We start from the raw sequence: 13,957 nt of genomic DNA, 5'->3' as shown, positions 1-13,957 counted from the left end.
CTGCTGTCAGTCACCGCGGGGCGGCATCTCCCCCAGCCGGCTGCTTACGCTCGGCCTTCGCCGCAAAGCTCGGCTTCTCCCGCACTTGGCAGCCGGCAACAGCCACGGCACGGGGGCTTCTTAAAGAGCCCGCTGCGCTCCCCGGCCGAGCTCCGGTACCGGCGGGAGCGGCACGAACGCCTCGATGCGAGCCCCGAGCGCCGCCGCGCCGGCCCTGAGGCGGCTCCCGGGCGAATCCCGGCATCGCCCCTCGGCCGGGGCTGCGGGGCGGCACCGCAAGGGCTGGGGCTGCCCGCAGTCGTGACAGATTTACTCTGTGCGTTACTACGGTTTTCGTAATATCCACCAGAAAACAACTGACTTTTATTATATTTATCCAGGCATATTTTAAGGATTAAAAAAAATCTGATTTTTATTAACAAGATGTGCCTCCATTTCTAATGCTTGCTCAACAACGTATCCCCTTAAAGCAAGCCTTCACATAAAAACACATGCAAGGCTTTACATTTCTGTGGTCTAACTAAAGCAACAAATCGGAGAAAGGGAAAACCCAGCAGATAGAAGGAAAGGTGTTCTCAAGTACAAAAAGCAAAAACTAGTTTGAAAAATGACGTACTCCCCTGACAGAGTCCGGAGGGTGGAAACAAAACACCACTTGAGATAGTGGCAACAGCTTCCTAAGCTTAACATGTCCAGCCTTGAAAACAAGAGAGCCTAGAAGCAGGGGAAGGAAAGAAATAATTATAGGTTGAAATATCCTAAGGCTATAAAGATCTCGGTATAAACTTGTTTGCTCTAAGGGGAAAAACCCAAAGCAGACACAAGCCGCATTCAAAACAAGAAATTCACGCTAAACAAAGGGAGACTTTTAAGTGCTAAAAATCAATTAGCATTTAGAATAACAAGCACTTTGGAACCATTTCTAAGACTTGGCTAGTCAGTACCACCTAACAAAATTGTGACCAGTCCACTCCACTGGCATTGCTTTCAAGCCAAGATTAAATAAAGCATTTTATAGTCTGAAGCCTATTACACTTAAATTTGAGAAACAAAATTCTCTTGTGGTTAGAAGCACTGTATGAAAACCATTACTTATAAACTCGTAATCCTTTCCTATTTCCCCTCACTTTGCACTGTACTAATATTAAGAATACAAAGCTGGTGGTTAGAGTTTTGGGGTTTTTTAATTTATGTTCTTAGTTGTTCTTCAGTAACTGAAAAAAACCTGGATGTGTTTTACACAGTTTAAACTGGCAGTATCAGCACTGAGGAGTCACAGGCGAGCCTATGCTCTATCCTCCGCTGTTGAAGCAGTTGTGCAGTGCCCACCCAGACTCTTGAATTTTTAGTGACAAAAATAAGTCAGTGATTAAAGGCTCCTTCTCACAGACACAAAGAGCACAGATGAACAGTGTGAGGCAGAGGAACCCCAATAATCCAAATGAAAGAAACCAAGCCCTCAGTCCAGCTGCTCCCAGACCCCAGGAGTGAGAGAGACCCAGAGTCCACAGGAGAAGATCTCTCTAGACCACCTCACAGACTCAAGGAGGGGGTTACTACCCACGGGGTATGGGACTCGTGAGATGCCAGAAAGAATATTTTGGGATTGCAGAAGGCAGTACAGGATATTTAGAGGAAGAACTGAAGGCAAGACAAAGAATAGTGAAGCACGAAAGTGGTTTGGGAAAGAACAAGCACAGAAGGACACTGGGAGAGGGGGGGAAAGGGCTAACAGGGGCCAGGTGCATGTAAACAGGTGGCTGCCCAGGATGGTTGTTCAGCCATGCCCTGGACCTGAGCAGGGCACATTGTCCTATCTGCTTGTTAAACTGCATTTGTAACTGCATTTTGTAAAATGCCAGTTTTCCTGGGTGAGGGAAAGTCTCCATTCAGGGTAGCCATGTAGGGAAACACAGATACCAGCAGTTGGAGTTGTAGCACCACAGGTCACAGGGGCCCAGGGTGCTTGAGGCACCAGAAGGCAGAGGCTGGAGCCCAGGCACACGGCCTGGATACCCGTGTCACTGTGGAACCTCGGGCAAACTCCAAGGCAGACTAGCCACGCAGAAGGCTCGGGAGCCAAGCGACAATGAGTCTGGGCCAGATACTGCAGAGACCAGAAGGTCTGAGGTTGGGCTAGTAGAGGCACACCAGTACACCTGGGGACAGGCCACTGGTCAGAGCAGCTGCCAGACAGACCCAGTGCATGTTTGTGCATCAGCGGGGAGACCAGGGGATCCAGTAACTGAGCAGAGTAAGAATTTAAGGCCACTTGCTGGAGGATCCATGTTATATACATAAGCATTTGCCACAAACAAGCTTTCTTCACAGTCAGCCAGTGAATGGAAAGGATGAGGCCATTGAAGCTGCTTGTGTTTGCATGAGTGCTGCACTTTTTGATGTCTGGCTGTATATACACATACAGTGTGCACAAGTGCGTCCTGAGGATACATCTTCGTGGTCCTGGCCACTTGGAGCTGCAGCAGTCTCCTCTACAACGGGCTACCAGATTCAGCAACTCCCAATATTAGACTTATCTAAACTTGTATTACTCTGTTACCTTAGTGCTTAATGTTGCTAGAGAGACTAAGTTTCCACACTAATGTAATTATAGCAAAATACTGCTATAAAGTTTTCTTTTGAGCAAATGCCTGATGAAATGCCTGAATTACATATTGTTCTGCATGAGGGTAAAATAACCCTTGTAAAAATGAAGCTGGCTACCAATCAATATTTTTTTCCTTCCTTTTTTTTTTTTTTTTTTCCCTTTTTAAAATAGCTCTGCTCATCAGCCTAAGGTCATATCAGTACTTGGATGAGAAATCAGAGAATGTCAAAAGCCTGGATATTAATGATACATATAGACATCTTCAAGCTAAAACAATAAGTGTCGTACCAAGACAATTATAAAAACCCAAGATGTTGCCACAAACCACCCTTCATCCTACACCTTCCGTAACACTTGCAGTTATGCAAGACAGTGCACAGCCAGTTCAGCAAGATGATCTAGCTACAGAATAATCTATTTATTTTGCAAGCATAAGAATTTAATATGAATTTAATAATTGGCTTAAGTCAACATAGATGTGGGACACTGTCAAAACAGTCATTTCTGCCTCCCCTCAACTGTGTCATGTTCCTGCCCCTTCATTGTGCTGATATGAGCACTCACAAATCTGGACAACTCGTATTAATAATTTTTTTTCTGAGCTGGGTTAGTTTTAATCACCAGCAGTTCCCTAATCCAGTATGCCACAGGACAAATAACTCACAGAAAGAAATGTATTGAAAAGGCTTCAGACTCTGTCTGGATCATTGTAGGGTGAATTGCAAACCATATTCCTAAAGACTTGTATTACCACAACTGAGGTGACAGCAAACCACAGGTAGCAGGAGAGAAATTCTGCTTATCACCAAAGAAAATAAACATACATGCACCCCTTATATCACTTCACTGCTTTCTATACCTCCTATTTTTGCTGTGAAAAAGTCTAGAATTAATAGCAGAAAATTATACAAACAGTGCATCCTGGAGAACTATTGAGATGAATGAATCACAGCTATAATACAGTCAGGAATTAAAGTAGCCAAATCACTATGAATTACTGGAAAAGATCAATGGCCACCAATTTTACGAGTGATAGGTTTGTATCACAGCCACTAACTGCATCAATTGGCCCATGCACATTTAGATAAATTATGAGACAGAACACCCTGGAAAGGAGAATGTCTTAAATCAGGGGAGCAATTTGGAGGGAGAGGGAGGATCTTTGGTCACACAGAACTGAGAAAGCATCTCTCCATGATAGACTTAAAAAAAGAATCACTATAAGGTACATGAGACAAAGCAAAAAAGACATCTGAGAAAACTGAGGATGCCCTAAGAAAGAATGTTTGTTGAAAGATGCCATTTGGAACAGAGAGCAAACATGAAAGTTCAAAGGAATGACACCAGTTTAAGTGATTCAGGCTGGGACCCTCTAGTGCAAAAAATATTAAATCAACAGACTGCTAAGGCCTGTGAAGGTGCTCTGCCCACAAAGTGGTAGCCCCAGGATAAGTCTGAAGGACTTCTGTTCTTATTTGGTAATACACAAGCCAACCAGCTCTGCAGGGACCTGGGGTTAGCATTTGCGATCACCTACGAGCCTGAAAGTCCTCGAGAACAAGAGGATGATTGCAAGACTTGAATCAAAGCTAAAATGCAACCCTGGTACCTCTGTGCTCACAAAAAAATGTAGAAAGATTCAGCAGCTAGGATGGGGTATGTTACACATCACTGAATACAGTGGGCTATTATGGTAGTGGAAACATTTGGCAAGTATCAAGGCAGTTGCTCACTCTTGCAAATGAATTTGGCAGCTGCATAAGATGAGAGTGTCTATAGGTAGAAAGGGCTGCAAAACTTCCATTAGGTCATCATATAGTCCTCTCCACTGACATGACAGCAAGACAGTGCCAAGTCATTCAATCCACCTGTCTTTAAGAGCCTGCTGAGCAAAGGGTGGGTAAGAAAACTTTCAACTTGGAAGGTTTCTCACAGGGACAGTTGTTTCATGAGTGGTGTCAAGAGCTAAGGGGTGCAGGCATTATTCACTAAAGAGAGGGTTGAAGATGACAAAGTTTTGTGAACCAGAAGTTTAATACAACTTCACCTGAAGTTACAGTGCTTAAATACATTTGCACCAGACCCTTTAGAAATAATACTTTTAGGTCATTTGTGTTCCAAATGGTTTTCTCATATCAATTGATTTTTTTCTCCTCTTCATCAGCACTTCCACCATCAGTTTTATACTTTATTTTTTTTATCTTTGCTGTACCTGGACCTCTCAGACCACTCCTTTCCTTTCTCCTGCACATTTATTTCTAAATCTCTGTCCTGCATGGGAGGTGAGACAAATAAGGCAAAGCTTTACCTCTTTTCTTTGTCCGGCATCTGTTTTTGTGATCAGCATCTAGCATGTATCATGTATTAACTTCCAACCTCTAAGTTACTGAAACTTCTGCAACAAGGGTTCCAGCCTGCTCCAGAGCTCTTATCAGCTAAAATTCCAAGCATAAAAGATAAATACAACTCTGTCCCCTCTGCTGATATAAAGCATTCTTTCAACATTTAACCCACTGAAATGGGGGATACATGAATTAGCCAATTAAAATGCCCTCCATGCCAAATTTTAAAGAATTTATCTTCATCTCAGTGTGATATTCCAACACCCACACATTCAGATCAGTAACCATCCTTCAAACTAAGTTTGGCTTAAAGCTACAGGACTCTATAACACTATGTGACTGTACAGCTCCATGAAATAGCTCTTCACTTTATAAGTTGTGTCCTTAAAAACAGAGAAGCTAAGAGCCCCATTATTTACAAAGAAGCATGCCAACTCCTCACATGCTTACAGCTTCTCTGATCCTCTCTTCCAACACGTTTTTTGATGACTAATCAGAAGCAGCTAAGAAATACAGAAAGGTTTGAAAGTATGATTTTCCCAAGATATTTTCCCTAAATTCTCACATCTTCACCAGCAAGATATCCCCTAGGAAAAGAAATAGTGTAAGAGAAGCCAAGTTTCTGCAAGTCTCCCATTTTGTTCATAGATTAAAATTTTGGACATTGTGCTTTTACATACTATCCTGAAAATACTACCCTGTGCACCATTCCTTGCATTTGACAGAGAAACAGCTTTCTCCATTCTTCTAATCTTGCTCAGTGGGAATTTTAAAGACTGTGAGATAACCATCTTACTATCTTGTTGGCTCAAGGAAAGTTATACTGTGACAAAGCTTCTGTTTCAGGGAAAACTTAAGGCCCAAAGCCAAAATCTAGGACTGAACTCTAGTTAGGCTGACATGGTAACAAAGGGGATCCAAACAATGAGCACAACCACAGAAAGATTTGACAACTAGCTTTGAAGGCATCCAGGCCTAGTGTGTCATAATACTCATGATGGCTCAAGAAAACCTCCCAGTTCCCTTCAGTAAGGCATTTCTTGTCCCTCCACCTGATAAGCTGCATTCCCTCATTTTCCCCCAAGTCCACCTTCATATCTATTGGAGACAGGAGAGCTGGGAACATACACACTCACCAACTCCCCACACTCCAAACTAGGGCTTCACAAAGAGTGAGGGAAAGGAAGATAAAAACATGTCAGAAAATGTGAATAGCCATGTATTTCTCTTTTGCGCATCCTACATTCACATAGCCTGATAACAGATTTTGAAAATCAAAAAATAAGTAAGAAGAAACTATGTGTCCAGCTCCCCTCAGAATGGATGAGGGAATAGAAAGAATTATTACTGATAAACTTGAATGCTTTAAGATAATCTCTGCACAGGGTTTTTTCCAAATTTCTCTTTTTTAAAGTTACAGTATTAGATAATTTCTTTTTCTGTATATTGCAGACTATATGCTGTGTGCTTGCATGCAACTCTAGGAGCTAAATTGTAATAAGTATGTAAGTCTTTTTGCTTGTTTGTTCATAAATTTTCAGTTTCAATAACTTAATACCTTTTTGTAAAAATGCATGAAAGATTATCATCTTTACATGAAGCACATCTTTCTTCAATAACAGATATATCAGTGCGCAAAACTAAAGAACATGACAAGTCATATTTTTCATTGTAAAGACGCAGCCACAGTTCCATTTAATAGACAAGTTGCTACTGTGAAACTTTCATTTTAATCCCTCCAACTTCTTTGGGAAATGTTGAATATCTTACATCTGATATAATTCTTTTTCTTTATTTTCTGATCATGTAATACCCTTCTGATTTCTGGTTTGCTTCCCCTCTCCTTCATTATTTTCATTAGCTTAAATGCAAAGCATATTTAACTGGGGCAAATGAAAAGTACCTTTCTCTGCCAATTCACTGCTCTTTTCTCCAATGTGTGAATATCCTGGTTATATCATCTATAATTACATAAAGCCTAATTATTCATATGACAGCAAGATATGATCATACCAAATTATAAATTAGGTTGTACTAACTGTGGAAATATGCCACTAGAATTATGCAAGTCTGGATTTGCTTTGCAGCAGCATTGCAGATGGCTGCCCCATCCAGGAAAGCAACTAGTTGCTGAACTTTATATGAGATGCTGCCTTTGGTAGTGAAGCTGCTGTGAAGTTCCTTCTTTCCATCTCACTCTTGGCTGCTAACTCTACCAGCATGGTGTATCTCAGCACTCAGCTGGTGGGCATCCCAAATTCAAGATGAATAAACCAGTTAGCAATGTGACCACAGCCCAGGGGAACACCGAGTGTGCACAATCAGCTGGGGAAACACAAGGGAGAGCCTTAAGACAGCAGCAGAGTAGAAAACATCATTTCACACCCCAAGGAGGAGCACCAAGTAAAAGCTGCTGTCCTGAGGAGGGGAAAGAATCCCAAAGCTACAGACCAGAAAACACAAGACCTACTGTGACCGATGTATAAATGAACACTTCTGGAACCAGCATCCAATCAGGTATGGACAATTTATCTTATGATGCTTTTACATCAATCCAGTTTTATTAACCCATCCCCATCTCTTGAGATGGACTGATCAAACAGGCACAGATGACACATGAACACTAAAGAAACTATCCTGAACTGAGAATAAACTTGTCTATAAATTTGTCTATTCACTATTATAAACTGTTCTTCTAGAACATTGCAGGGAGAAGAACATTTTAAATCATAAAGATCTATCTAAGTAATTTGATACTATTTTGAATAAGAAATTACAACAAAATTTATAGATTTGTAAAATCTTACTTCCAAACAATGTAGTAATAAATTACTTACACTCAGGCATCCAGTCATAGAGCTGTTCTAAAGTGTGCTTGTTAATTATTAAGAGCTACGGAGTATCTTTTACCCAAAAATTTAACTGCTTTACAAGCTGTTTATAAAAACATTTAAAGGACACACAGAACTGCAGCTACACATGCAGCTCCATCACTAAAATAGACTGACTGAAATGTCTTTTTTAGTTCATCTTTGAAGTGCAACAACAGAAATTAATACTTGTACTTTTGCAGATATCAAAGTAATTCTAGGAATAATCTGTTTCATTATGAGATGCTAGGCATGAATGTTTTTAGTTCTGTTCCTAGAAACCATAAGTAGGCAGTTAGACTGAAATTACACAATATGAAAGCCCTGAAAAAAAAATTTTCCAATCATCTGATTAAAAGTGACAGGTAATTGATTGCTACTGCCATAAATGAACACTGGATTTTCTCTTAATATTCACACTAATTGGTTAAAAGGATTTTATTCATATCGAGTGATAAGAGGTATCAGACAGACCTTTAACAATGTTCTAGAAAGCTGAAGGAACCACATTATGAAAAATGATTAATGCTTAAGTATGCAAAGCATCCAAACCTTACAGACAAATGCAGTCAGTAAACATTAACATTCCAGAGAAGATAGAGAAAATATATTCAAAACTATATGCAAATAATAAGTACAGTTGATATCATGAGCATGAAAGACATTCAGAAACATCCATTTAGAGACTTAGGTGAGCACATTAACCCCGTTATGAAATACAGCTACAATTTGTCCTCATTGTTAGCTCAAAGATAGTATCTGACCATGACTTCTGGCAAGGTTGCTCTTGGATAATGCATTAGCAGATGTTAGTGATGGATGAAAGACAAAGACTCTTGAACCAAAAACCAAACAGGAGGTGAGCTGTAACAGAATAAAACTCTTTATCCATTTTTTCTGTTCATCTACATCCAGTTCAAACAATGAAATCCCAGTCCAACTGGAACGTTTCATCTACGTGTTCAGGTGAAAGAGCTGTTCATTTCCACACACAAAATAGTAAACCCAAAGGGCAAAACACAGCAACATTCTCCTAGATTAAAAGTATCAACAGAAAGCAACCTGTAAACTCAGATAATAAACTTTAATTAAATTATGTATGCTTTATATAAATAAAAAAATATATATTAATCTTTAAATTGAAGGCAATGTGGGTAAAAACCTCAGTTCTTGCCAATCTCACTCACCATCAACACTGAGGAAATACTAAGGGTAGTTTAGGGATCTGCCTGTCCATTGTTTCTTCAAATGCAAATTATTTGTATTTTCTTGTTATTGCTAATAGAACTGAGAATGTCATGAGGGCAAGTAGAAACTGAGCACTTGAGAGGTGCAATAATATCCTTCCAAACACGTTTATGGTTTTGTTTTCAGTTACTGGTAAATAATTTAGGAATGTTTAAATAATTTTCATTTTTAAAGAGCATGCACACTTAGCTGAATTCTTTGGAGGCACGTGAGAAAAAGTATTAATGACAATGTCAAATGAATCACCTCCCTCCCAAAGATCCATTGTGTGAAGATCCATTATGTGAACAAGTATTATATTCTAAATACAAAACAAAGGTGCCAAAGAGATTGCCATGGTCATTCCTCTTGAAAACAAGCAAATACCATTTCTTAAAGCAGTAGTAAAGTTCATTTTCCTATGAAGAAACATGTAACATTATTTTCCAGTACTCAGAACTTATAATCACGCGTTATAAAATGCCCAAGAAACATGTTCAATGTCTTACAGTTCAAGCTCTCCAAAAATTACAACACATATGTAAGTTTCATTCAACTGTTGCTACGAATTTATTAAATATCTCTGGAAATACCTCATCTCACAGAATTTCAGAGTCCCTTGCACTTCACTTTTATTAATGACATTTTAGGGAAAAGGGTTTTTTTTAAAGAAGCTTAGAAAAACAAGTCTTTTTTAAGGCAGATATGCTATAATTTTTAGATTGATTCCATCTAATAAAATCCTTATTTGTCTGCTCCAAGAAATGGACACCGTGTGTCAGATAACTGAGTTTTGGTTTGTTTCTTTTTTTTTTTTTTTTTTTTTTTTTTATTTTTTTGAAAGAATGCACAGCATTCTCAAGGCTGGGTTTCACAAAGATTAGGTCTATGAACAGTGCAGTTGTCCAGTGGTTCACAGGTGTTTCAAAAGAATTTCAGTGGAACTTAGGGTATTTATTTACACATTCCACTGCTGCACTGGAAACCCAAACACAGCAGCTTTGAGTGTGATATATAACTATTAAACTCTTTATCATCTGCATTAAATGATATGGAGACAGTAAACCAAAATAATGCATACACACAGACTTTTTCAATCTTAAAATTATTTTAATGCCCCTTTAATAGAGAAGTAGGAGGCTCCAGAGACTGATAGTCAAATATAATTCCATTACAATATTAATAGTAATAAAAACCTCCAACTGACTCTGGCTTTCACAACTGTTTTCCATTACTTCTGAATTTCATACCAAAGCCAGCTTTGACAAAACAATTTAACTTCACACTACAAAGACGGTTATGATTTACAAAATCAATGTAATTGCAACATTAGTTGTAATGAATAGCAGACAAAAGTGACGTAAAGGGCAGAAACTGTCTTGGAAAATCTAAGTTATTAAGAAATTACTTAAGATTTAAGGAAGACTCAACACAGGATTGTTTTCTCACTACAGTGCTTGCATCACCAGTGAACCTGAAAACTGTAATTAACACAGACATTAGACTTCCTTCTTGTGTACCGCATTTCATGACAGCTTTTCAAAGGCTTGCAGGGTTAGCCTCATTCTGCAGGCATAGAAGGGGCTTTGGCACAAAATGCCTTGTTCAGAAAGGCAACAGCACATCAACAGAAGCAGCTCACCCGGTTTCCCTCCACAACTTTTTGGCTAATTTTCCAAAGTCATCACAGAGGACCAGCTGCACCCAGAATTCATGATATGGAAAAGACATTTATATCTCTTCCACTTCAGAATATTTTTACTGGAATGATTGCTGATATCCCAGATTATTTTGGAATTAAATCCACTATTTATCTTTCAAGTGCACTGCTAAGCAGAACTGGCAGATACAAATTTTTGCAGGTGTACCTATAGGGAAGCATGACCCCTCAAACAACATGTCCTATAGACACTGAAAATCTTCTTAAAGTGTAGGCTTCAACTGGAAGTTTCAGCATGCAGCAGATAGACATGAAAGCTGTAAGACTTAAAAACATACAAGGAAGCTAAATTTCCTCACATTAGTTCTGCCAAACAGAGAGCATATGCTCTGGGTCACATAATACCAGGCCAGTGGCAGCATCCTGTCAGGGCTATCACATTCCCATTTTCTGGTACTGAAACCCAGAAAAGAGAGTCAATGGGAAAGGCTCTCCAAAGCACCTTACAGAATGGAGGGGATTGCTGCCTACCAAGGCCTGGAATCTGTGCAATCTCCAGATGCTAGAAAGGGCTTTGATGGAGAAAGAAAGAATCAAAAACTACCAAAACATGAAAAATGGACAGACAAGGATGGTTCAGGCAGGAACAAGCACATAACAATAAAAGGAAAAAGCCAGCCACTTTTAAACTGATGAAGGTCAGTAAGCTTCCTCAGCAATGCACTGCATCCTACTGCCAGACCCATCTTTCTGCTAAACTAAATATTTTCCCAGGTGAAAGCTGGAGTTGAACCAGACGCAGGTCACAGAGCTCAGGTACTGGATATGTCAGCAAGCAGAGAGGCCAGAGACCAAGTACACTGACTGGATATACTGTGTGAGATTGCTAATGAACACCAGCGTGGACTGGCTGACAAGCAGGGTAAGAGGCTTGGAAGCCAAATACTGGAGCAGCCGTGAGTCTGGGCCAGATATTGGAGAGACCAGAGGGTCTGAGACTTGACTACTGCAGGGACCAAGAAGTCCATGCAAGTTACTCAAGAGACCAGGACATCCTGGGGGTTGGCTCCTGGTAAGTTCAGCTACCAGCCACAAGTGTTTGTACGTGTGCACCTCTCGGGCACAAGGCAACTGGGAGATCACAGAATCCAGAAGCCCACCCCTAAGCAGACCAAGCAGCTAAGACAAGTTCCTGGCAGGACCTACAGTGTTCTGTACCTGTGGGAGTGCAGGTCTGTGAACCAGCAAATGGACTGGGAGCTGTGGGCCTCTGTGGCTCATGTGCCCACAGCTGGGGTGTCCAACAAATCAAGGAGCCAGCCACTGATCAGACTGAGTGCATAAAGCCACTTACTGGAGGGATCTAAATTCTCTGTGTGCATGTGTCTGTACATATAGATACATGTGTATTCATTTGTTTTTCCACAAACAGGCTTTCACCCCCAGCAGTCAGAGAAGGGAAGGGATGTGTCCATGGGCACTGCTGGTGCTTGCCTGAGTGCTGTGTTCCACACCCGTGTTGGCCTATGTGACCAGACACGTGTATGTGTGTAATTCCCTCTTGGGAATTAGCCTCACTATTGGCTGGACCTTGGGACACAGAGCTATGTCACTTTTGCTTCAATGAGGCTTCAAGATTTAAGAGGTCTTATAGAAAACAAAATTAAATACAACTGTTAAAGCCTTCCAATAATTCAAGGTGATAAGTGGCCCTGAAATGCTCCTTTAAAACTTCATTCACTAGACAAAGTATTATTAATTAAATGAACCTTAAACCATCGTTATCAGTGTAATTAATTATGAAGAAACAACAGTGAAATAACTGTAAGACAGGTGTTTAAAATGCCTGAGGTGGCTTCAAAAGGAGCAATTTTCATCCATCACTGTTAGTAACCCAGCTCAAGTGCCAGGCTTTCAAGATGTACTTGGCTCCTGAGGTCATACACTTGCATTCACACAACACAGAACTGTGCTGCACCTGTGGTCAGGGCACACCAAGACTGGGAAATGAAGACACTCAACCTCACAATGTCACTCAGGTCCATCCAAATGCACTTGCTATAGCTGAGACACTCCAGTGTCTTTGCAGTGCTTACTACCCCAGTTTTTTGGAGGCATCCATTACCAGGGCACAGCTGATGAAGTGCACACCCACAAATGAGCAAAGCCAGGTCTGCTCTGTGGCTAAAGCTGGCTTAAACCTTAAGTGCCCACTGGAGACAATGAAGAAAAGAAACCCTCATGAATTCTGAAGAAACCTGAATCCATTCAGAATGGTTAGCTTTCTCTGCATGAGCTTTCTCAGCAAGGTCTCCAAATTACAACACTTTCCCACTATTTAAGCTGTCACAATTCCTGTATTGCACCAACTGTGGATTAGAGTGAGTTGACTGGAAGGCTCTTCTGGAAGAAACCTTAATAGCAACACTATCAACTGGCTTCCAAAACACCTTACCTTGGTTCTTTCCTTTTTAATTAAAAAAAATTGTTTAACACTTGTTTCTTTCACTCTATCCAGTATAACACCAAATAATGCCACCACTGCACAACTTAAGAATAATAATAGCACTTTGCAAAAGTTTAGTATATGCAGTCTATGATTCATAAGATTTAAAATTCTCTTATGATACGTGGTAGTAAAAAAGAAAGAGCATCTTACCAGGTTTGGGCACATGTAGCATTTTCATTTCTCCCTTGCTACACTTGTCAATGCTGAAACATGCTTTTGTCTTTACTTTTTCACTTGACTCCACAGACTGTGTATGATTTTCATTTTGATTCTGGACATTTATTTTAGACAGCAATGAAGCACCTCCCTCTTTCTCACCTATCTGCAAAAGAGAAGTTCACCAGAGTATTTTCTTCAAGCAGGTGAAGAGAAATAGAGAAAAGAGCAACAACAAAGGATTTCAAGACATATTAGTTGTCATTATGAAATCTTTACATAAATGTATACATCTCTGCAAAACTATATGAGTCACAACAAAAAGCGTGTGCACACAATACCAAACACTTGTGTAAATAGTTATGAATTTAGTTTAATACAACTCTTCTGTAGATAAATAAATAGAAATTGTGCTGCTTTTCTGTGTCAATATTAAAAGTTTCAGAGAAAGTACCTTTGCAGCAGAACAGCAACCTGGCATACTGAGACTTCACAACAAGTATCCTGGCTTTTTAACTGCTCTTACAAAAAAAAAATCCAATGAAGCCCATGCCAAGATGCAATCCCCACCTCCTTTACACTTGA

The 13,957-nt window shown here is 40.1% G+C and overlaps 1 protein-coding gene across 2 annotated transcripts in view; it reads right to left on the bottom strand.

Annotated features, from left to right (window-relative positions):
* The window catches only part of RAD54B (RAD54 homolog B), a 63,335-nt gene that overhangs the window by 45,930 nt on the left and 3,448 nt on the right, over positions 1 to 13,957 (bottom strand). For both annotated transcript variants that reach the window (XM_063391170.1, XM_063391180.1), the window contains exon 3: positions 13,367 to 13,538. In XM_063391170.1, coding sequence (XP_063247240.1) covers positions 13,367 to 13,538 — 172 coding nt within the window. The remainder of the gene's footprint in view (positions 1 to 13,366; positions 13,539 to 13,957) is intronic.

The sequence above is a fragment of the Prinia subflava genome, chromosome 1, assembly GCF_021018805.1.
Source record: "Prinia subflava isolate CZ2003 ecotype Zambia chromosome 1, Cam_Psub_1.2, whole genome shotgun sequence".
NCBI lineage: Eukaryota > Metazoa > Chordata > Aves > Passeriformes > Cisticolidae > Prinia > Prinia subflava.
This window is presented reverse-complemented; position numbering and strand designations above follow the sequence as displayed.